This window comes from Uloborus diversus, chromosome 10, assembly GCF_026930045.1.
Source record: "Uloborus diversus isolate 005 chromosome 10, Udiv.v.3.1, whole genome shotgun sequence".
NCBI classification, from domain to species: Eukaryota; Metazoa; Arthropoda; class Arachnida; order Araneae; family Uloboridae; genus Uloborus; species Uloborus diversus.
In genome coordinates this window covers 128,706,876-128,732,973 of record NC_072740.1, presented here as the reverse complement: position 1 = coordinate 128,732,973, position 26,098 = coordinate 128,706,876, and the positions used below count along the sequence as shown (strand labels likewise).

General features: G+C 32.8%; 1 protein-coding gene across 1 annotated transcript in view; it reads left to right on the top strand.

Moving 5' to 3' along the window:
• Positions 1-7,084: 7,084 nt before the first annotated feature.
• The window catches only part of LOC129231178 (esterase OVCA2-like), a 73,936-nt gene continuing 54,922 nt past the window's right edge, over positions 7,085-26,098 (top strand). Inside the window, exons 1-4 of the mRNA XM_054865425.1 lie at positions 7,085-7,141; positions 19,301-19,339; positions 19,438-19,460; positions 23,748-23,818. Coding sequence (XP_054721400.1) covers positions 19,319-19,339; positions 19,438-19,460; positions 23,748-23,818 — 115 coding nt within the window. The 5' untranslated portion in view covers positions 7,085-7,141; positions 19,301-19,318. The remainder of the gene's footprint in view (positions 7,142-19,300; positions 19,340-19,437; positions 19,461-23,747; positions 23,819-26,098) is intronic.

The window sequence follows — 26,098 nt, the reverse complement described above, 5'->3', positions numbered from 1 at the left end:
TAAAATTTCAAACGAGAACCCTGTTTTTTTAATCCCAGATTTTTAATTAGCATCAAAAATTACACTAATATGCTGTTATTTGTGTGATTTAGTTGCGGTGCTGATTTTCAATTAAACTGAGAAAAGTTCACCTTAAAATGTTAACTTTTTGCATATAATATCTAAACCATCACGGATACGGCAATGATCTTTTTCTGTCAAAGTATGAAACCATTATTTACGTGGTCAAAATGTTTCTTTTTTCTTTTTTATGAATCATGAAATTATTATTTGAAATAAAACATAATCTGAAATCATATTATATTCTCAAGAAAAATGAGTCTAGAAGAGGTACATGAATATCTGAAATTTGATCTCATGTGCTTTGCTTAACATTTGATTCTGGCACCGTTTTAGGGACCGGCGCTAAAACGGCGCTACTTTTGCTAACGTCTAGCGCCAACGTTAGTCAAAATCGGTTCCTCAACCATTTTTCTTTGATACCCTCTGTTCTACTGATCGAAATGCGATCTAAGTCAGTACGGACAATTTTGTGTTTCAAAACTCATTTAGTAAAAATTATGAGTAACTTTTAAGGCATTCAAAGCTTAATTTTACTTTGATTACGGTCACAGATCAAAATAGTGTTACAAATTCTGTAATTAGTAATTATTTTTATGATTAATTTGTTATAATCTGGCTAAATTTGGCGTTATTCCAATTATCTTTCATCGAAAATTTTCTTAGTAATGTAACCTGTAAATAGTTTCTTGTAATGAATATACAACCCCCTTACATTTGAATGAAGTATATGGCCCCTCCATTTCTGAACGATAAGATTTGCGAATGGAATGAAAAGAAAATATCAGAAATTGGTAGAACATTGTAGGATTTTCTGGATATATCTTTGCTGAGTATTAAAGCCGTGTGGCATTTGAATGAGAAGGAGTTATGCTTGTGAATCGTATCAGCCATGCGCTAGAGAGCATGTATTTAGCTCTGTGTGTATTAGCTTTTGCGCTGTGTTTTTGCGTAGTTTGAAGTAAATACGTGTGTGACCGTTGAGTTTACGGTGTTAATTGATATTTGCTTAATTGCTGATGATTGATTTAGCAGTTGTAACTACATTTCCTGTACATAGCTGTAAATAAATCTCCTGTGCTTTTCTCAGGAACTGTGCTGTCATTTAAAGAATTTCTTGACGTGGGCTGGACTCGTAACAATATCAGCTCAGCAGCTTTAAAGGCAACTTTAACCATGTCGATTGATGTCTTTTTTCCTTCTATTCAAAGTATAATCGCTAAGTATTATTTACATATTTATTTATTTATTTATTTTTGCTCATGACTGTAAAACGTAACTCTTTACGAAAGACGTATGATTATCTGTAATATTTGTGTTAGTGTTGGTAGATTAGTTTCAAAGTTTAATAATAATGGAAAGGAATTCTAGGAAACGTGTTTGTTTATTGTTAAAAGTTTGTAACCATCAAAAACTATTTTTATTGATTTTAACGGATTATTTTCTTTTCTTTTTTTCTTTTCTTTTTTTTCTTTTTTTATTTCTTTCTCTGACGTAAATGAAAAGGAACGTTTTCTAATTTTTATCTTTTATTTTTTAAGAAAAGCTCTAATTGAAAAAGTTTTTCACGTAGTTCATTAAAAATCAAACGTTCCTCATACTAAACCAACTTTTGCTTTCGGATTCGTGAAACAATTATGAAGTTATGGTTTAGATGCATACCTTTTTCAATACAAAAATATTCTTCTAGTACTTTGACTTTTCTATGCCTTATTAAGGATTAATTCGAATGTTTTGAATATCTAACACGAATACGGAATGGCACAATGTACGCTTTGAAAAAAAAAATCAGTTTCATGAAACCTACTTTTTCATGGCGTGCATTACAGTGTTTCTTTCAGGAGAAAAATTTGAACTGCACTTGTTTTACTATGTAAGGATTTTTTTAAAGGAAACTATAGAAAGTTCGGAACTCTATCGTCTGGGGGGGGGGGGAGATCGGCCTCAGGTGGCCTTTGTCATTGTCCATGGAAAGTCCCTCGCTGGCAACAAACTAATAAAAGCACATTTTCCCCCCTGGAAAAATACGTGCATTTAATTAACGAAAAAGATATGTTTCCCCCTTTATTATTACTCTTTCGTTTATTGTTCGTTATTGTAGCTGTTGTAATAGAGATGGGGTGGTTGGAACTATGATGTCTATTATCTATCAAGGTGTTAACTCATTCAATACATTGGTGAGGTTCGTATCGGAACCTTAAGACATGTACTCTGTGGGCACTCATGGTACATCTCGTTGGAAATCAAAAGTTTCCGGGATTAGAATCATTGCTAGAGGGGAAGGGATTGTGGGCTGTGAGTTATCTTTGGTGGGCTGTTATAAAATGCCTATAATGCCTATATTTGTTTCTGTTTTATATGACAAATAACACGGTGTCATCAACGTATTCTTTTCGAAAGAAATTTCTGAAAATTCGGCATCTATTACCTAACCCCCCCCCCCCCCCTTTATATCATCCCACAGTTTTCAGGCCGACAAAACTTGGAAGAACTAGAACTTGAATCCCTCTAATGTGTGAAATTGTTAGTCTCTCTACAGAAGTTTTTACTGTCTTTAGCGATCATCTTTGCAATCAGAGTCAAAAACAAATTATTTTGAGGAAAGTTTAGGTTTTTTAAATATTTCTTTTTTTTTTATTAGTTTAAAAATTTATTTACAATGATCATTCGTGATAATATTGTACTGTTCGCTTTAAAAATTGTGTAAAAGAAATGAACTCCAACATTTAATTTACAAGGGTGTCCAGAAATCATTCTCCAAGTTTTTCTTAGTTTGACAGCTATATCAAAACTAATTTCAATGAAGTTATTCAGTAAATTACCGCCCGTTAGTCCTCGGCTGGAAATGACTGAGCTGACGGTGTATTTCATATATTTAATGAAGTTGTTTGAAAAAATGTCTATCTACTAAATAATAAATAGTCCTTACATCACCTCTGTTTACGATGCAATCAAAATCCTAAATTGAAACTAATTTGAGGTCCCCCCCAATAACATTACCTTCATAACATTTTCCTAAATTTTAAGTAAAAGAAATTACTCTTTGAAGGTTTCTCATGCGTGCTTATTTGGCAATTAATAACTTATTTTCAAATTTAGCATTACCTATTTTTCCAATTCAAAATATTAAAAATATTTCAATTTTTAAAAACCCTAAGTGTTTTTTTTTAAACTTTAGTTTTATTTATTTATTTATTTAATTAGTTATTTATTTTTGCACATATTACAAAACCGGCTTTTGCATATGTGCATATGTAATCGCTAATTTGGCCCCTTTTGACGTTTAGTGCATATACATGCATAAAAAAAGTAATTAAAAAAAATGCATATTACTGCGTTTTTCACAAGATTTTTCTTCAACTTCTTTCTTTACGTAAGTTTAAAAAAAAAGCAAATATATACATATTTTTTTCAGTGCATTTTTTAGTGTTTTGTGATGTTTTGTGAACATTTTAAGTATTTTAGTGCGTATATATGCATGCGCTTTTTCATGATTTTTTAGTGCACATAATCCGGGCTCTAATCATTTTCTTGTCTTTTTTTTTTCCTGTGAAACTTAGTGGGAGTTCTTGATCATCACTATTTGCAATTTTATATTTTTTTGCATGTTATTGTCAGTCAAATATAAGACAATTTAATGAAACAAAATTCGACTTTGGAAGTAGCGATTGAACGAATATTTGTTTCTGTAAATGTACTTAATTTTAAATAATTTTTATTACACGATATTCATACTTCGTTGCGTGTTTTATAAATTTAGAAGTTCCTTGTGCATTTTCAGTGTAACGGAAGACCGTCAGTGTGAAACTTGATAATATTTTTCCCGCTTAGAGTGATTTTGTGTACATTTTAATGGTTAAGAAATATTTTCATCTTTTTTTTTTTTTTTGTATTTCCCAGTAAAATGTTCTGTTTTTCATAATATTGCAGTACTATCAGACTTTTTATCTGTTACATCTTTATGGGGACCATATAATGAACCACGAGTGTTTTTTTAAAACTCATTTTGTCCCGCCCGTGGATTCATTCAGGGATTTATTTTAGGAGAGGCGAGCAAACCAAACATGAAGGTTTTTACAAATTCATATTATAAAATCATTCAGAGTTGGTAATTTTGAATTATTTCTTGGGGAGGGGGGAGCGTGTCCCACTACTTTAATACGTCCTACCCCCCTCCGAACTCTTAAAGTGTCCCCCCCCCCCTTAAATACGCCCTAGCCCCCCATAGTGCCCCCCCCCCGGAGCAAAAGGTCTGAAAGAAACATTGGTGCCATTATGAAAGAACGTTTTGGGAAATTAGTTTAAAATGTATCAAACTGAATACATAATATAAAAATGATGCATAAGAGGTTCAGAGGTAAAAAAGAAAGGGGGAGGGGTGCTATGTTATTGCGTAGCAGTTTGGCAAAGGTACAATATGGATGAATTACTTGGGACCAACTGAGTAGTGATGTTTCAAAACTTGCTATCTATCCATTTGAACAAATTTGAATTCGACGAGTTTTGTATCGGCGGTCTGAATGTTACATAGGCAGGTACCAACAAACAGTTTTCAATATCTCATACTTATATCCAGTTTTGAAATGAATGGATGCTTTTTAAGATATGCATATCTTAAAAATACATGTCAAAAGCTTTAAAGAGCACTGCTGAACTTAAACTTGGTTGTTCTGTGACAGCTAGACTAGCAATTTTTGGTACACTGCTTCACTTGTCCAACTGTACCGTAACTGCGTGTAAGTCCGACTTCTAAAGTGCACACATGCCATAAGGACCCGTTTATAGAGTAGACAACTATTCACAGCACAGCAACACATTTACACAAAAAATGGATAAGGACAGGAAAGAGAAATTACCATGGCCGAGTTAAGGGGGGGGGGGCTTAAGGGGGCTAAGCCCCTTTTGACAGCTCATTAACCCCCCTTAAAAAGACTTATAAAGCCTTCCTTCTATGCATAGTTATTTTTGTTCTTCAGAAAAATAATGCTCTTATAGCGATTGATTTTTTTTTTTTTTTAAATTCAGTTCTGAACATTCTGATAGGGTTTTCTTCTTATTTCCTGTCCTCTCAAATTCTGCTCGTTGTTGTTTGCAGTGACGGATCCAGGGGCTCGTGTTCCGGGTGGCAACTTTTGAGGGTGATAAATTGTCATGATCTCCCTTTAGTAGAGTTTAAGCTTATTAAAAATTACCTTTTTAAGGCAACAGTTATGAAAGTTTTAAGGAGGAAAACCACTTTTCCACCTCTTTTCCCCTTAATTGGCCAAACATAGCCTAAAATAGAAATTTTTGGATATAAATCTCAAGCAATTTCCAGATAGTAATCTTCTCCTCCTGCTCTTTTCTATCGCTAAAGAGAACTTTAAAATGTGTTTTTAGGATTTGTGCTTTAAGAGCTTCATAATCCACAGCTTCTTTCCCAAACATCCCAAAAAGATAGCTTAGAATCGTATTTTTGCAGCCTCAATTTCGAAAAATTCCGGGAAGAGTCAATGAAACCTCTCTCTTCCCTTAACATTACCAATTGAAAGTGCAGTTTTAGGAAATCAATTTCGAAAAATATCCAAATAAGAGCACCCACTTGCTTCCCCAGCATCTCAACATAAAGCCTAAAATTCTGTTTTTAAAACTTTAATATCGAAAAAATTCTGGGAACTGTTATGAACTGTTCGCCTAAGATTGTACTGTCTATAGGACAATATCCCTAGAGCCGGGCCTGGCCTTGGGTAGACCTGTCACTTGGGCCATCTTAGATCATTGAGACTCTAGATCATCTCTCAATGGTCTAAGTGAGCAATGGGGGGAGGAGGGTATGCCCCCGTTCCGATTTGGGAAACAATTTTAGTATGCATATGTGTATGTAATTTGTTGCTTTTTCCTATGTAACGCATCGAAGTAAATATGCATAATTTACCCCCCCCCCCCCTTTCCGTGGCAAACTCTGAAATTCTGGATAGGCACTATTTGAAATTCAAACGCTTTTGCGCCCCCAAATCTGTGTGCCCTCGGGTGTTTTTCTGCTCCCTTGAACCTGTGCACTCTTCATTTTATTATTATTATTATTTCGCCCTCAAGCCTGCGCGAATTATTATTATTATTTTTTTGTGCTCTTGAACCTGTACGAATTCTGTTTTTCTTTCCTTTCCTTTAATTTTTTGTTCTCTTCCCTCTCGAACTTTTTTCTTTAATTTTATTTTAATTGAGACCTCAAACGTGCATGCATTCGGTTTTTTTTTTGCTTTTTTCCCCCCTTTTGCGTTCTCGAACCTGTGCGCCTTTGTTTCATTGTGCCCGCAAACCTGTGCATCTTTTTTTTTTTTGTTCCCTCCAAACCTGAGCACCTTCTGTTTCTCTTTTGCGACCTCGTTTGTTTTTATTACATTTTATTTTACTCTATTATACACATATGAATACTTCAACGCGTGCGCTTCCGTTTTTTTTTTTTTTTTTTTTTTTCGCCCTCAAATCTATGCATTGCGCCCTCAAATCTGTGCACCTTCGGTTTTTTTTTCTGTTTAACCCCCTTAGAGTATGGGTTAACGCTTTCTTGGGAAGTCCGCCCCTGGCTTTTGGCGTTGTATTGCCCCTAACGTGTTAACTTACCTTCATAGCAGTTTTGCAGCGGTAACGCAATTATAAACACCAATAACTTTTCTCCTTTATAATAAGCTTCCAAAGGAGAAATATACACATTCAAAATTGGAAAATTTACTGGAGTGGAACTCATCGACAAGTCTAGAAAGTAAAACAACCGTCAATTTACCATTTCTAAAAAATTGTTTGGATTGTTTTTTCTTTTCGTTTTATTTCAAATATTCCTATTTTAAAAGGTGGGGCAGCTGCCCTCCCTTGTAATAAAAGTTGCTTTTAGGAAAAAGAAGTAAAGACAAAAAGTTCGGTGCTATTAACAGAGTTCTCATTCCAGAGTTCCTTATAACTCAATGACATAGCCTACGAAAAAGGAACGACAGATCCTCGTAGGCTACGTCAGTGGTAAAAACTTTATGTTCTCTTCTGAAAGTGGCAACAATTCGCGATGTTTTGATCCGGCGGTTGATCTGATCGCTACAAAGAATCGCATGTAAGAATTTTCCCCGAAATGTCACTTTTGTTTCAATATAATTAGATTTAGTGCTGAATTTTACAAAACATGAATTATCTGTGTGCAAAGTATATGAGATTGGGGAGAAGATATTATCCAAATTAAAACAGTTGTTGCAGTCATTGTCTCTACAAAATAGGGGCATGTTTTATAAATTTAAATGGGGTTTGAATGATCACTTCTTAAAATACAATTTGTAATAGTTTTTTAAGAATTGTTTTTACTGTGTGATTTTTAAGTTGTGAATATTTTAATGCCTGGTGTTGCATATTCTTTAGCTCACACTTAGCTGCAATGTGTTCCAAAACGGAAGCAGCAAGACAAAGACTATTAAGTGCAACTTTTATCAAGGGCGAAGCTTATGAGCTGGCTCCATGAATTTGTTAAAAATGAATTTTCGATCGGAGTGCGTTCGGTCCTTTTAAAAGTGCTAACTTTTGGGTTCTATTCATAAGGGCCCTTAAAGATGTTTAATTTTACCCAACGGAGCTTAAAGTGATTATTCTTTGTTTTTCATCCACAGAAACGCAAAATACTTAATCTTCAGGTCTGAAAAACTACAGGTGCAATGTGAATAAAAAATTTAATGTGCTAACGAATCCTAATGATTGAAATGAAGGAATATGCCATATTTTTGAAATCAAAAACAAAACCTAGCATTGCTAACACTCCCGATTTTCGAAACTTTTTCTGAAGAATCTAACTTTACAGTTTATTCCTCTCAACTTAAAAAAGATCTTAATGAACTCCAATTTAAATTAAAAAAAAAAAATCTGTATGTTCTCATACTTGAAACTTTAGTGATCAACCCTATGTGATCCTTCATTGTAGTATTTCACCACGTAACATGATGAGGTTTGAAACCCTTTTCTTTTGCTGATCACAGTACAACTCAAATTTTTTTACTTTGCAAATGAAGGCAATTGATATGTACATTTTAAAAAAAAAGCAAAATTTTTTCATTAGAAGACTACAGTGGCGCCGACTCCATGGGGCCTGAGGGGGCCCGAGCCCCCTCAAAAAAAATTTTGAGGGGCAGAGCCCCCCCCCCCCCAATAGTTTAAGAAAATGGAACTGATGTGATATACCCCACCCTTGGCAACTTTTTCCTGTTGGCGCCAAGAAAGCATTGCCAAGAAAATGATGTATGACGACATATGTCATACATCGTTCTTAGCGATGCTTTTTTAGCTCCAACAGGAAAAAATCAGATAAAAAAACATGATCAAAGCACTTCAGAACACAATATATATAAAAACAACATAAAAGCACAACAAAAAACATCACGAATATATGCTTCAAAAATGTACAGGGCCGGGGTTTTTTGTAAACATATTAAAATACAATGAAATAAATTATTGTATTAATTACAAGTCGAAATTAATGCATTAATTGTTTTTTCATCATTTCTCCGGGATACGAGCCCTCGGTCTCATAGTACTTTCGTAATGAGACCTCGGCTCGCCGGCCCTGCCTCGGTCTCATTACGAAAGTACTATGAGACCTCTGGCTCGCCAGGACCTCGCTCCGCTCGATCCGTTATCCCTCCGACTGTTAATATACATTACAGTCGGAGTATGGTCACAATTATGTATATTTATGTATATTATGCATATTCATGTGTATGTACACCCAAGGGTGGCTCCTTCCGTTCAGTGTACAATAATGACACAGTTTTAAGTGTGAAATATGCACCATTATTGTGCAGATTTATTAATAAAATTCAGCATTTTTAAGAGTACAACCGAAAGAACTTTCAATTGTTAACATAAAATTCAGTACCTAAAGGAGGCACGTTAATGTCTAAATAATTCGTGGCATCGATAAGAATTAACTTTTAGAACAAAATAACCGAACTATTTTTGTAAAATTAATTAACATACAGTAAAAATAAAGTTAAAAGCTACAAGAACCCCTCAAGGATTTGTAAAAAACAAAGAATTTCCGAAGTGAGAATTTTTATGTGAATTCTAAAATAAAGAACTTACCTTTTTATGGTATAAATCCTCACACTCAGTCCAAAACAAAACATCATCTGACAATGGCGCGTTACAGATACACACCACGTTGGAGTTAACTTTTAATTAACCTTCAAGTTTGAAGAAACTGGCATTTTGTAATGTTTTTACTTCAAAACACAACTACTGAATCTAAACTAACACAAAATAAGCATTCCTGTAAGGTATATTGCACAAAACAACACTTATCTCTCCTGCGTAAAACCAAGAACCCAAGTAAACAAGTTCGAACAAGTTTGCCTTCGCGTTGCCAACCACAGGTTAGTTTCACCAGGGATGCCATGCTTAAAAATTTATCGCCTCATTGGCGAGAAAAATATTTCAATTTTGTGCAAAAAATCGGATGTCGCCAAATGGGGGGGGGGGGGGGTATATCACATCTGTACCTAAATTATTGTATTAATTACAAGTCGAAATTAATGCATTAATTTTTTTTCTATCATTTCTCCGGGATACGAGCCCTCGGTCTCATAGTACTTTCGTAATGACGAAAGTACTATGAGACCTCTGGCTCGCCAGGACCTCGCTCCGCTCAGTCCGTTATCCCTCCGACTGTTAATATACATTACAGTCGGAGTATGGTCACAGTTATGTATACTACAAGAATCCCTCAAGGATTTGTAAAAACAAAGAATTTTGGAAGTGAGAGGTTTTTTTTTTGAATTCTAAAATAAAGAACTTACCTTTTTATATGGTATAAATATTCACACTCAGTCTAAAACAATACATCATATGACAATGGCACGTTACAGATACACACCACGTTGGAGTTAACTTTTAATTAACCTTCAAGTTTGAAGAAACTGGCGTTTTCTAATGTTTTTACTTCAAAACACAACTACTGAATTTAAACTAACACAAAATAAGCATTCCTGTAAGATATATTGCACGAAACAACACCACGTATCTCTCCTGCGTGAAACCTAAACAACCCAAGTAAACAAGTTTGAACAGATCTGTAAGATTGCCTTCGGGTTGCTAAACACAGGTTAGTTTGGCCAGGGATGCCATGCATAAAAAATTATTGCCTCATTGGCGAGAAAAATATTTTAATTTTGTGCAAAAAAAATCGAATGTCGCCAAATGGGGGGGGGGGGGGGGGGGTATATCACATCTGGTACCAAGAAAATTATTAGTTATTTAATGCTTTCTAAACTCACAAATTTGTCTCAGTATTTTTTATTTTCCTTGTTTGAAGATAGTTACCTTGTAATATACATTCAGTAATGAGTTACAACAAATAATTTTTATGGTTAAAAGCAGGTTAACTGAAAACAAGAGGTGTGAATAATGATAGTGTTACGGTGCTGCGAGCGCTTAGAATCTTTGATGAATTGGATATTCGACCAGACGTCAACGACTTCAAATTCAGTAATCTAGTCAGGCGGTCAACATTTGCACCTTTCTAAAGACAGCCCTAATATTGGTATTTAAAGCAATTTTAAAAATCTCTGTAATAGAGAATTAAATACATACAGAATGTTAGATTCAAAATTTCAAAATATTAGTACTATTTTATTACCGTATTACTATAGTACTGCATTAGTTATTTTCAAATACTTAAATATTTTTAGGGTGTAAGACTCTATAAAACCCGCTATTTACATACCATATTAACTTTATTAAACCAATTAACTGTGGGATATTATTTTTATTTAATGAACTCTGAGCCTTATTCAAAGCAAGTTTAAATTAGCTATTTCACTTATTAATCAAAGTGCGACAGCAATATCTTGTGCTTTATTTTCTTTAATGATAGTTTAAGATTTATTGATTTATTTAAATATAATTTCAATCTTTATATATATATATATATATATATATATATATATATATATATATATATATATATATATATATATATATATATATATTCACTATTCTGTAATAGTCTAAAAAGCAAATTACTATACTATAAATTAAAATATTTTTTTACGAAAATATCGTACATGTGGGGTTATTCTTTTTGTGTTTTTTTTTTTTTTTTTTTTCATTTTTTAAAGTCAGGGTTCTAATGTTGATAATATATTACTCTAAAATGCTTAAAAAACTGTAAAACTTACTTTCTCCATCTCCAATTTCGAAAATTTCCCTGGGTTAAACTCTTGATATGCTCCCCACCCTCCCAATATTTTTTGTATTTAGGCGCACTGGCAGTGCCCTTCCATGCAAGTCAAGTGCCCTACACCTTATATCAATGCCTAGCCACGGAACTGCACGACTTCCCTCAAAATAGAACTGCAAAAATGTCCCACACTGAAGATAAGTGACATGATCTAATTGAACCAGAAAATTTGTATACAAATTCTTAAATTGACTTTGAAAACGCCATGACACATATTGTTTGTTTGTATAAATCATATACACTAGAAAATATATAAATTGGCATTTTCAAGATTCAAAAAATCTGAACTTTATTTTTGGGGGGGGGGGAGTGAAGGGGGGGGGGACGCCGTGGGATTACATAACTCCTAGATCACCGGTGACGTCTAGCCCCCTCAATAATTTTTGCAAGTCGACGCCCCTGGAAGACTATGTCTGCATTCAATCATTTAGAGAATTCTAAATAGTAAAATACAGTCGAACCTCCATATATCGAACGTCCACATATCGAAATCCCAGCAAATTTTTATGTTCATTACATAGAAAAATTGTTTCTATGTATCGAAAAAATCTCTATATATCGAAATTTTTTTCGAGACATTCATAGATTTTTTTTTCACTTCAGACTGTTTGTCTCATGAAAAATGAAAAAATTAGGGGAGAAAATTATGTTCACTAAAGGTTGCTAGGAAACTCATAAGGAATCTGGGGTTGAGGGCTGTGCAGATAGGTTGTTGCTCCGATCTGGAGTTCTTAAATTCCCTCAAGTTTATTTCAGATATAAGTTGTAACCAGTAACACTGTAAAATCAGTTTCAAGTTATCCCTTTTGTCTGTTGATTATCATTCCCAGTTTTTTTTAGCTTCAGTGAAAATCATTCAAGTTAAGTAGATTGATTTTTTTACTTTTCTCTCGATTACACTGCCAAAACGAAAACCCCCTCATGTTGCGAATCAAGTTAATTGCAGAAGAATGAAGATTTATGTTGGCGCAAAAATGTAATTTCTGTTAATTTTTTATTTTTCAACTTTCATTCAATCCGATGCTCATATAAATTAGAAATTAGGTTTCATAGACGAAAATTAGCTTTAATTTTAGTGTTTTAGGAGATTTGTACATTAAAATAAGATCGTTTCTATATATCGAAATTTCTATATACCGAATTTTTTTCCGGAAATTTGCTACTTCGATATATAGAGGTCTGACTGTAAATAATATTTAAAATTTTAACCATTTTTGTCCTCCTCTTTGGGGATTCTAAGCTGAAAGTTTTTAGTGCTTTTATTCAATTATATTTTAACTACTAGAATTAGTTTAAGTTTATTACACATGTGATTTTTCTGCTAGTTGGCAAAATTCCTCTTTTATGGTGTCTGTTTTTCAAAGTTTTGAGAAAGATATAGGAATTTAACAAAAAAAAGGTTATGTAAAATGTTTTTTTTATATTTTTAAACCGCATGCTTAAAATTCTCTGCTGTTTAGGACAGAATAAGCAATTTAGAAAACCAATAACAGATGATTAGCGATTGCTACTCTGTTTTAGACATGCTGTAAAATTATGTGAGCCTGAGCCTATTTTTCCTTTCTAAGTAAGCTTAAGATTGCATGTATTATTTTCAGTGCACAATCTCATTGCATCCTGCACAAGAATTTCATTTTTTGTTTCAGCAAATTTTTATATTTCTTTACTAAGTATGTAAAATCCCTTTTATGATCTTCAGAATTTTAGTTTCAAAATATAAATGCACTATATGTCACATAAAAGGCTAGAAATTATTGAAACAGCTGGTAATAAACACACAATCCTATATTAAATAATTTGGTGATAAAATTCCAATCTTCTTCTAAAACATGTTTGTTTTCCTTGAGTTGAAAAATTAATAAAAATAAAAGCATTTTCTTTCAATTAACAAATTTCCCAGAATTTCAGTTTTCAGAATCTCAGAATTTTGCAAAAAAAAACTCTCAGCTTTTTTTTTTTTTTTGAGCAATTTTGGACAAGATTAGACATTTTTAATATAATTTATAACTTAAAACTTGTTATTCAGTTTTGTATTTGGGTGCTTTGTGTTTTTTTTTAGGTCCTTAAAAAGTGCTTAAAGTGCTTAATTTTGATTTCAAAAATAGAGTATGATCCCCGTGAATAAACTTTTAGGAAATATACATTAGGTGAGATCTGTTGCATGAAACTGTCATGAGCTCCATAAATTAATTTGATTTCATTCAGGTAGATGAGCCACGACCAGGAACAATTAAATGCCTGCTTAACACTAGAAAGACTGAAGTGGAAATTTTGTCCGCAAACGGTTTTCAAATGCTCATATTTGTTGCATTTATTTTTCTAACTCTTTTTCATTCATTGACTTTTCTTAACTATTTATTAAGATCTTATAAAAATAAGGTTTATTTCTTTATGCTTATTATTATAGTCGGTATAAATGGTTAATACCTAGAAAGACTGACAGTCGTTTTGACCACTAGACGAACATTAACTTTTGCATTCAGTTTTGTTCACTTGTCTGTTTTCATGTATATTTACTATGGATTTTTGTTAATTGTTACAGTGAATAACGTTCTTTAGTCACTATGCTTGAGTAGCTCTTGCTGATTAGGTGCAGTTCTTTGAAATGTTAGGAAATGCAAAAACCAATGTTGGTCACTTGTTTCTTTTTTTTTACAATCAGATCAGGGGGCAAAGTTGAGAAAGGTGAATTTGAAATTATTATATTGCTAATGTTCTTAATAACTTTTTTTCGAGTGTTTTTAACGATAACTGTATCTCAACAGTTGGCACCTACAAGACACAAGCTATAGTACAGCTTGAGGACTTTGTATTTTCCAGGGATGACATTTTACTTCATTTGAAAAAAATTAAAGAGACTAAGGCTCCGGGACCTGATAATATTTATCCAAAAATTTTAGTTGAATGTGCAGGGGAATTAGCAGATGTAATCGTAAATATTTTCAATGCTTCTTATAACTCGGGGACAGTGCCAGAGGACTGGAAGCTGGCTAACATTACACCGCTCTTCAAGAAAGGGTCTAAAGGGAGTGCGGGAAATTATAGACCTGTGAGTCTAACTTCGGTGGTTTGCAAAATTTTTGAAACATTGATAAAAATTAAGATAATAAATTTTCTAGAGACTAATAATCTATTAACTAGTTTTCCGTACGGTTTCATGAAAGGCAAATCTTGTGCAACTAATTTATTACATTTCTATGACAAAGTTAACATGGCTTTGGACAATAAGAAGCCTGTAGATGTTGTTTACATTGATTTTCAAAAAGCTTTCGACAAGGTACCGCATGTTGCTCTACTTAGCAAATTAGCTGATATAGGAATAGGAGGGAAAACTTTCATTTGGGTAAAAAACTGGCTGACCGGAAGGAAACAAAGGGTAGATGTAAGAGGAAATTATTCTAATTGGAGTGAGGTTTTAAGCGGGGTTCCTCAAGGATCAGTGTTAGGGCCTGTTTTGTTCATTGTTTTTATGAATGATATTCACAAAAATTTTTCTATGAACATGAATTGTTTTGCTGATGATGTCAAAGTTATGGGGCCTGTAGAAAATGAAGAACAAGCAAAACAGCTGCAAGAGGATCTAGATCATATTATGGAGTGGGCTGATAAATGGGGAATGGCTGTTAATGTTGGGAAATGTAAGTGCTGCATTTAGGGCATGGAAATAAGTGTACAAGTTATTATTTGCAAGGTTCAGTCATTAGTCAGGCAGACAAAGTTACTGATCTGGGGGTCTTAATAAGTCAGGATTCAAAGCTTAGCCAACAGTGCAGCATTGCTAGTAACAAGGCCAATAAGATGCTTGGGTTTATCAATAGATCTATTTCAAACAAATCTAAAGAAGTTCTTCTGCCCTTATATAGAAGTTTGGTAAGATCTCATTTGGAGTATGCTGTTCAGTTTTGGTCTCCTTATCTTAAAAAAGACATTAATGTATTGGAAAGGGTTCAAAGGCGAGCTACAAGGCTAATAAATGGACTTTCTCACTTAGACTATGATTCCTGGCTTAGAAGGTTAAAAATGTACAGTCTTGAGCAAAGAAGAGACCGAGGGGACATGATTCAGTTGTTTAAATTTATTAAAATGAAAGATGTTACGGGGCTGAAGTTTAGCACTGAAAACAGGACAAGGGGTCATTGTTTTAAGCTATTTAAATCTCAGGCTAACATGGATGTTAGGAAAAATTATTATTTTAGCAGGGTAGTGGAACCTTGGAACAGTTTACCGGAAGAGGTGGTAATGAGCAAGGGAGTAGATAGTTTTAAGAGGGCCATTGATCTTCACTGGGGATTGTAAATTGACTAGGACCAGTAGCTGGGCTCAGAGCCTGTTGCTGGTCGTCACTTTTGTATTTGAAAAGCATGTGATTGGACACCTTAAATTCTATTCATTCTAAAAAGGGGTAGATTTAAAATAAGTTGATTCTAAAAACTTGTACTGGATTTCTTTTGTGCACCAAAACAGGAACTTTGTTTGATACATGGGTCTATTTCCTTCGATGTTCTTTATGAGCCTTCTCACATAATAATTATCTTCATTATGTTGCAAAGGGCTGTTAGTAAGCAAAACTTGTCAAAAAATGAACTCTACACTTGTTGCATGATTTGTCTGAAACTTATTCTGGTTCAGATGAACAGTTTGACTTATCTGAAGAGGAGTACAGTCCTAGCGATGAAAGTAATTTGCTTTCATGAGATGATTGCAAGTACTTTTTGGAACCTAGAGCCCTCAGAGCAGAATACCACTAAATTTTCAACAAACATCACAGAACAGATGCCTGACTTGCAGAAAAATTCTGTTCAAATGAAAGAGGAAAACTCTGACAAATTTTCTGCAGAAATTTTAGAAAAACTAGAATTTCTGTAATAAAGTGCAGATTTCTTTAAAACTGCAGATTTTCTACAAATATCTTCCAACTAAAGATACAATTCTGCAGAATTTCTGCAGATTTCTTCAAATTAGAAGAAAATCTGAAATTCTCCGCAAGTTACGCTTTTTTGACGGAAAGCTCTCCCAAATGCATTTCTAGATATTTGCAGAAAATCGTGTTTGACTGCTTGCACCTGGTTTATGTCCTTAATCGCTATACCGGACGAGATTTTTTCCCACTTTCAACGGAATTTTAGCTTTTTATGTTTGTTTGTAAAGTTTTCCTCTTTGTTTCAGTTTTTCAGATCTCAGAGCGATCCTACATTTCTTATAAATCAGAAACAAAAAATTCTGATTTTTCTTGCATTTTTGGTTTCCTTTTCCTTATTTTTCCCCAATCGATCTTTATCCGTTAGAATTCCTGCCATAAACGTATGTTTTGAGAACATGCCAACATTGAAATGTGTTTCACTGAAAATTGCGTGTCTTGCTTGAGATTTCAATCTCTTTGCATCTTGAATATCTTTCAATTATTTTGAAAGTTTTGAGGTATTTTATTATATGCTGTTGTAACTCAACTTATTTGAAAAATTATTTCAGTAATTCATTCATTTCTTAACATTATTTTAATTGTTCGTTCATACTATGTAAAATCCCCCCCCCCCCGAAAAAAAAAATAGTACGACATCCAGACTAGGATTTTAGTAAAACTTTGCATGTTTGGTTTTTCTATGATTCATTCATTCTAGATAAGATGTTCTTTATACATATTTAATTTAGAGAATCTTACATGGTTTAGATTTTACAGCATGTTCAAGTTTTGAGAATTTTATAATTTTCATGATCAACTAATTTTATAACGTTTCTATGTGCACAATGCTAGAAGTACTTGCTGAATAATTTTGGGCAACTGATTTTACATTGCAAAACATCACAAAGTATTCTGCTTTAAAGCCTAGAGCAAAAAACGAAGACAAAGTCAAATGTAATAATGCAGAAATAAAACCACAATTTTCTTTCAAATTGCAAGACCGTTTGTGGCTTATGTGGCTAAGTATGATGAGTATTTGTAGATATTGTAAAAGGGAGTAATGGCTAGTATATTGTGATATTTATGCAAATGAAAACAAGCACATGCATGGTGGAAAGTTACTACATGCTTAGAAAGTATCCCCTCTTTTGTGCAAATTTCATGTTTCTCAATATCAATTATGTAACGCATGTGTGCATTTCACTTGATCGAGCATAAAATTCAGGAAAAAGAAAACTTCCTGTGACTGACTTACAGATTATTTTATGATTAAATTGTAAAATTAATTTATAACGCATAAAAACAAACCTTTTCTGTGATTAAAAATCCTAAAGAGAAGAAATTCCCAATCTTTTAAGTATGGCTGACAAAATGACGCTGCTAGTCTTTCTAGGTATACGAAAAACTTTCTAGGTATACATCTTTCTTCTGTTAAGAGTGAAACATTTACATAACCAATTTCAACTTTTTTTGTTGTTTTTTAAAAAAAAATGTTTTCTGTGAAATATAATATGTTTAATACTATGTCACTGTTTGGTTCTTAGTCATCTGAAATCACAGAAAATATATTTAATGTTAGACTAATAAAATTAATTTTGAAGAAACTTAATAAAATGCTATTACTGGATGAAAGAATCATTCAATATATATCTTGATAATTTGGAAGGAAAAAAAAAGAGAGCTAATTGCTAAATGTTATATTGGGAAAACTCATTTCTCTCAAAAACTTTTACTTCTTGAGCAGGAGACGTTTTGGTAGAAGTTATTTTAAGCTTTTATGACTTGTTTTGGAGCTTTATAAAATAATAAAAGGCCATTTCACGAAAATTATTTTATCCTTGATAATCAAATACATTGCAGATTTTTCACTTTGAATTTTATTATGTATTTTGTTTAAGGTGTTGGCCAACAATTTTTTAGTAGGTTCTAGTTCTGTTTTTAAAAATTCTGCTAACTCCCGTATCACTGACTCTTGAAATTTTTAAAAAGTTAATGTTAATATTGTTATAATTCATCTTTCTGGAAAAATAAATCTTCAGTCCTTAATGTTGAAACACTCATCCTGCAGCTTTAATTTCATTTTTAATGATTCTAATGTCTGGATATAAACAAGGGCACCCATATGCAAAATTGTAAAGAGGGGGGGGGGAGAGTGCTCGGATATTTTCCCATGGTTAAGCTGGGTATTTTCCCCATGGAAACCAATTTCATGACAGATTAGAGTCATTAAAATTTGAAATTTTTAATAACTTATTCTTTAATGACTGGAGAAATGTTTTTACATTTTTAAAAAGAAAAAAGTACTAAAAGCAAGGAAGTTTTAATTTCTAAAGGGGGCTCAAGCCCCCCCCCCCTTGCCCCTATATGGGCGCCCATGGATATAAATGATTAACTATCAGTAAAAACAGCTACACACTAGCACAGTCAGAAATACCTTCTAGAGGGAGTTTTTGAATCAAAAATATGTTCTGGATAGGGTTTTTTGATAAAAACCTTCTGAAGGGAATTTTTTGATCAAAAATACCTTCTAAAGGGGGTTTATTGTTCAAAACAGGCCTTTCATATGCATGAACTACTGTATTAGAATTTGCATTTATGCTAAAACCAATGGCTTTGGGGGATGTTTCCCCCCCCCCCCCTCGCTGTGCCACTGCAGCTACACCAATGTGTGAGCAAAAGTATTGGGACGCTTTCAAAAATTCATTTTTACGGATTTCTCGAGAAATAAAAGACCCATTGCTCTGCAATTTTGTTCACATAAAAAGTACTCTAGCTGTCATTGTCCAATAAAAATTAAGTCTACTACTCAATTAGGGGACCAGCAACAAATTGAGGAAATGAAAAAAGTTTTTGATCATTTTTCATTGTAAATAGCTGGAAATAAGCTATAAATAATATATATTTATATTCCATTAAGCAGGGTATTTGATTATCCATTACCTGATTAAGTGGGGACGACTGTACTACTGTAGAACTGGCAGCATTGCATTTTATGATATTTTTTGAGTGTTATTTTCTGTCTGCAATGTTATTTTTTGGATTTACAAGTAAACTTTTAAGCTAAAACATTTTTGATTTCTTTGTTTTGCTTCTAGAATTCATGCTGCATTAAGATGTCAAATCGAAAGTTAAAGGTAATTTTGGGAGTAATTTTCATAGAAGCACATTTATTGTTGTATATTTTGTTACAACTACAATTTCTATGTTTCAATATGAATATTTTCTTTTTCAGATTCTGTGTCTTCATGGATATCGGTGTGTTTCTTTGCTGTGTTCCATAGTATTCATGAGAAAATTTAAATTTTATTATTTCCAGAAATTTCATGTCAAATTACATTTCAACATATTATTCAGCTTGTATGTTACGTACATGCACAAAGTTTTCTATTATATTTTTCTTAAGCTTGTTATTAAATGGTTAGTTGAAAAACATGATTAAGTAAATAATCTTTTAAGCTAGTGAATTCCCTATGTTTCTCAAAAAGAATTACTTTATTTCAAAGGTATACTACATATATTGAAATAAATTTTGCCCAAATATTCTCACAATTTTTATATCATAGTTTCAGTGATGTTACAGCATACTTCTTTTATAAATAAATTTATATGAAAAGAAAGTGAAAGAAAAATATTTGCATTTTATTCAATATTTTATCTCTTTTTTTTTTTTTTTTTTGCATGTTTGAGAAAATATTTAGGGAATGAAAGTGCCAAGTAGAGGAGAACTGGTAGAAATGGGACAACTTCATTTATATGCCAAAATAAAACGAAAAAATATTTCATGAATGGTCCAGTAGATGTTGCGGCAGTATGAGTTTAATGCTGCTTCATCTGCTGGACAAGCCAGAAATAATTTTTTACATTTTATTTCAGCATATAAATGCAGTTGTCTCATTCTCCCTGGTCCTCCCCTACTTATATTAACCCTTACAAATATTTATGAAAGTTGCTTATTCATAAATAAATAAATACCTTTGTGCTGAGAAATAACTGGAAATATCCAACTTTGTTTAGCACTTTACTGACTAGATGTGTTTTGAGGCTTTCAGGAACCGCTTTTTCAATTCAATGTTGTAAGCTTTTGGGTGTAAAGACTCTTACTGGATGTCTTTACACTTTGAATTGAAACTCACAACTTTTGAATTGAAAAAGGGGTTCTCAGAAACCCTGAAACACAAACATGGGCACCATTATGCAAAATTTTAAGGGGGGGGGGGGGTCTCGGATATTTTCTCCATGGAAAACAATTTCATTACAGATTAGAGTTACTACAATTTGACATTTTTAATAACTTATTCATTAATGGCTGGAGAAGAAATATTTTTACATTTTTAAAAAGAAAAAAGTATTAAAAGCAAGGAAGTTCTCATTTCTAATGGGTGCCCATGAACACAAATATTCAGTAATCTGTTTATTTGTGCTAAACAACGTTGGATATTTCCTGTTGTTGCTTATTCATGTTGCTTATGATTAAAGATGTAACTAATTTGCTAAAACTTCAAAATATAAAAGAACTTCCAGGTTTTTTACTACAAAAAGTACATTACTCTAGTCAAAATGAATTTATATATAACTTTGATCTTGCAGTGTTGAAGATGATATACAAAATAGTGTGGTTGAAGCGATAATGTTGTAATCACTTCTTTTTCTTTTAATAAGGAGTATAATATTTACTTTTAAGTCTTCTTAGCAGATATTTAGCTGTTTCAGGGATAACATAAAAATCTTTCACATTCAGTGGATCCACTCTATAGGCAGCATTGAGGGTAAAGAGGTGGGGTAGTCTGAAGCAGGATAAGCAAGATCAAACAAAGAGATGGAGAGGAGGGGATGTCACTTCATTTACATTTTTTATTTTGAAGCTATTTCAGAGTTTAAATGAAATTCTCCTCAGACTAACCATCATTCCTTTGGAGTTACCTGGAGGCAAAAAGTTTCAAACAACCCTCTAGTGCAGGGGTTTTTCAACTGCCGGCCCACCGCGCCAAGTGTTTTCAGGCCATGAAAACTTTTGGCAAATTTGTTTGCAGCATTAAAACTGATGTTGGTGTGCAAGAAAATAGTTTTAGAGGAAAACCACATTTATCCTAAATGCTGTTTATTAAAGAATACTGTATTTTGTAGACTTGTATGGCGACGCATTTCCAAAATTCAGATGCATTTCATTCGCGAAATAATTAAGACTTCCTTTTTTGCTGATTGCAAGCCAAAAACCTCAGTTTTTCCAGTGACCATTTTATAAACTTCGGAAAAGTTTCCTTTTTGTCAATTTAATGTCCATTACAATGCTTCAATCTCTCCTCCTCCAGCGGTCGATCCAGCGCCAAATTGGGGCCGCTTTGCGGCCCCTTCACAAAATTCCGCATGGCAAAAGCGGCCCCATTCACAAAATTCCGCGTCGCAGAAGCGGCCCCATTCACAAAATTCCGCGTCGTAAAAGCAGCCCTTTCACAAAAATTTATAAAAAGGCAGCCTTTTCACAATATTTTTTAACCGCAAATGTGTATGCATCTACGCGGGAGCCTCTTCCACCTTCCCCCATCTTATCTTTTTGCTTGCTGCGTGAGGTGTTTTTGCTTGAGAGCGTCAGAGGGGGGACGGGAGAGGGACACTTGTGATTGGTAGCTTGTTTTCAGGAAAATCTTAAATTTTACTTTGATTACGCAATATATATTTAGTATTAATTTGTGTTGAGTTTCAAAATTCAATTCTAAAATAACTTTACTTAAAATAAAATTATTTTACATGCTGTTTTTATATTTTTATTTGTTTTGAAGATCTTGATTTCCTTACATCGGACATGGTAAACGAATTTTTCGCACTTTTGATGTTTACTGTACCTTGTTAAGAGGCAAACAAATAAAATTTCTTATATATTTATTAACATCATTAAATTGCAAAGTTTTAAACAAAATACCTACTCTGTAAGAACGTCAAAAGTCAAAAAAATAAACGCTGAATGCTGGTGCAGTATTATTTTGGGTTTTAATTACTTTTAAGTTTTTCAAACACATACATGGAATCTTTAATGAGTATTTCACTTCTGTGTTAAAAAATATGTGATATCTTTGAGTCTGTTCATATTGTATTTATTAGGAGTTATCATTACGTTCAGCAACATGTGCAATTTTCATTGCTCTTAAAGTATTTGAGAGGGGCAAACAGGAAATCTGTTGTGAGACTTTTCACCTTAAGAAAGTGTGCCTTGCATATGTATATTTGTAAAAAGCAATAAATGTAATGTATGTGTCAAATTACGAATAAAATGTTAAGGGTCTTACTTCCCCCCTCCCCCAGCGCATTTTCTCTTGACAGCTTTCAGGTATTCTTCAAGAACTTGCAATCACCCCTAAAACCTATCTAGGGCTTTTCTACAACGATACGACAGCTAAAAATGCTTTAATATAATCTTTTCCAAGAAAAAAATCACGAGAAGGTATTTTTTACAAAAATAAAGAAAATTCACAAAAATATTTTGCTTTTTCACAAAAATAAAGAAATTTCACAAAAATATTTTGCTATTTCACAAAATGGGGACCCAAAAAATAAAACCTGGATCGACCCCTGTCCTCCTAATGGATTTTGGTCAATTCTGTAGTCAATTTCCTGCTTGTCCCTGAACCTTTGTTTGCAGCTGTGCCCCTTGAACGCTTAGAAGTTGTTAACGCCCTCTTGTCCTCTTTAAAGGAAGAATCCTATAGAAAATTGACTTTGTTTTAGCTGATTTAGCTCAGAGAGTAATGAACTTCTGAAAATGTCTTCTGCTCTGTGTGGACAATGAAAGCCAATGTTTTTCACATCTTGATGTTGTCAATGTCTTTTTTTATCTCTTTCTGGCATGATTAAAAAAAAAATCCATATGCTTTTCAGAAGTATGTCCCCCCCCCCCAAAGTAGACTTTTTAATTTTTTGGGTTCTTTAAGATGTACATGATCTCTATTTGCCCCACACTGTGTGTTTCATATCTTATGAATCTAAAGCTGTCATACATTTCCGTAACAGTAATTTTGTAAATATTTTTTTCTCAAGTGTCGAGTTCTATTTCTCCTTCACTCTTATACTTTTTCTTTAATCTTTACATTGTAACATTAAATGCTGTCTTACTTTCCACCCTCTACTTTCCTGTCATTTCAATTCACTTAAAAGGTTAGTTTGAAGAAAAAAAGATAGAAATGATACTCATTTTTTTAAAACTTAGTTTGTAATAAGTTTTCAATTTAGTGATTATTCTGGACCACTTATAGATTTCAGCTTTTATTTCTTCAACATTTTGTTACTATATTAAAAATTGAATGCATCACAATGAATGTATGATTTTTTGTTCTCAATTTTCATTCATTATTACTGTTTTATTTTAAATAGAATGTAAATATATGTGGTTTCTGAGAATATATGTACGTTCTTTTTAGCTAAACATTTTCTATGGTTTCTTGTCAAAACTTTGAGGTATTACATGCTCTGTCTTTGTTTTACATTGCTTCTGTGTTAAAAATTACATGCATATAATTAAAATTATGTTTTGAATATTTTTCAACAATTCAGGCAGAATGCCAAGTCCTTCCGAGAGAAGACTGGAGGGTTTCGAAAAAGCATCAAGAATGTTGCAGATTTAGGTCAGTACTTGGAACTTATTGACACTTCTTATCACTTTTAATTGAAAATGCTTATCATGAAGCATAATGAGCTTCTCAAAAGCAATGTTCCAAGAACATATGTATTCATATCCATTAATAGCAAAGTCACAAAGGTAGAATGGAAGTTTTTTGTAGGTGTGTTTTTGTTTAAAAAAAAGGAAACAGTTAAATTAAAAAAAAAAGAAAAAAACTAAATAATGTACTTAAATAATTTTAAATCACCCATTCATACACACACATACACACACACAATTCAAGAAAAACAAGAAATAGAAAATGCAAGATGCCAAATTACAAAAACACAACTTGGAAAGAGAAAATGAAAAATGTGAATAAGATACTGATAGGTCGTAAGGGGGGAAACCAATTCCTTTATTCACAAGGCCCTTTCTATTTCCCACAAGGGAAGGTCCCAAAAGCATGTCACTTTTCTTCAGAGCCTTAAGAAATGAATAATTTTCACCACACTTCTACAGGTTAGTTATTTTGTTACATTTGTTCAATTTATTCATTTCTTAATGCTCTTGGGGAAAGTAGCATGTTTTTGGGACCTTCAACTTGTGCTAAATAGAAAGGGCTTTGTGTAAAAAAATGGATTAGTCTTCCCCCTGACTATGAACCAGTCCAATGTTCATGTTTTTCATTTTGTCAAGTTGTGTATTTGTAATTAGGCATTTTGCATTTTCTATTTCTTATTTTTCTTGAATACGTTTGTACTTTTTTTGTTTCTAACAACTTTGCACTGACAACACAGTACATTTTTGTGATAATTCTTTCAGTTTTATTGAAATGTATCTCATGTTATACATATTAATATATATAGGGGAAAAGGGAGCACATGTGAACAATTCTTTTTGTTTCTTTATTTTTCAAAAAATATGTATGCCCCCATAATTGAATGCACTTTTCTTTGTGTCATTTTTTTTTTTGGAGAGGGGGGGGGGGATTTAAAAAAAATATATTTCTTTACTTTATGATATTTTAAAAAAAACGTCTGCAGTTTTTCACATGTGCCCCTAGAATGGGGTACATGTGAACAGGCCTGGGGCACATATGAACACAGGTAAAAAATGCAAGAGAAGCATCAAATTTTTATGCAAAATTCTTCAATATGAAACATATACCTAAATAACAAGTACGTTGAAGTGTTTGTAACCTATACTGTCTCAGCTTCAATTGTAAAGTTATTGTTTCACTTAGAAAATATTTTCCCCAAATATATATCTCAGCACTATCAAATTCTGAAGTCTCGTTGCTTGTTCTGATCACTGAATAGACTAGACAAAAACTTATATGCCTATAGAAAACAAAGAATTTTTATATGTAAGGTTATTATATGTATATATATTGCTTTTAAGCTTCATACATTGTTTGATAATGTATTTTAAAATGGTTTTGAACTTCAGTTTTTAATTAAATGAAAATATTTTGTGTCTTTTTATTTCCTGTAAGTATTATTATAAAATACTAAATTATAGATCAAATATTTAGGAACAAAAATGTAAAGAATAAAAATATTAAATATTTATTTATGTTTATTAATATTAATAACAATTGACAATAAATTTGCAAACTGATTATACGAAAATAATAATTATAAATATTTACACATTTTTTAAGACTTACAATATCCTATACTAATAATAATATTAAGGAGAGTGGCAATGAGAACCATTCACTTGTGCCCTTAGATATTCTGTTCACAAGTGCCCCATCGTCTACTTTAGAGCTAATTTGCAAAAATAAAGAATTTTTAAATTAATAAAAAATTTAAATATTGTCACTTAAATTTACTTGAATGTTTATACAGTGGTTCATAATAGTTACATTTAAAATAGCAGTTAGTTTTTAAAATGTTGTCACATGAAAAAGACACTGACAAAAATTTTTCCACACCTGCGAACGCAAAGAAGTTTCTACCACAGAAACATAAAATGGCTCATTGCCCTAATAGTACAGTAAAAATAGGGGTCGGACCCAAGCATCCAAAAAAAAAAAAGCTAAACCTGGTGCAAATTGTTTGTTACCCTCCCAATAAAAACAGGTAAAAAGTCCCACCCCATTGTGCGTCGGGTTTTGAAATGGGGGGCATCTAAAAATTGCTGTTTTGAGCATTTTTTCGGAATTTTTAGAGTAAATTTCAAGAGGGAATATTATGTCATACTAAATTTAAAAGCATGAAAATAAAGGTGTTTACCCCCTAGAAGGATGACACAACCCATCTAGAGCCCCCCTATCCCCGTAAAACGAAGCAGTAAC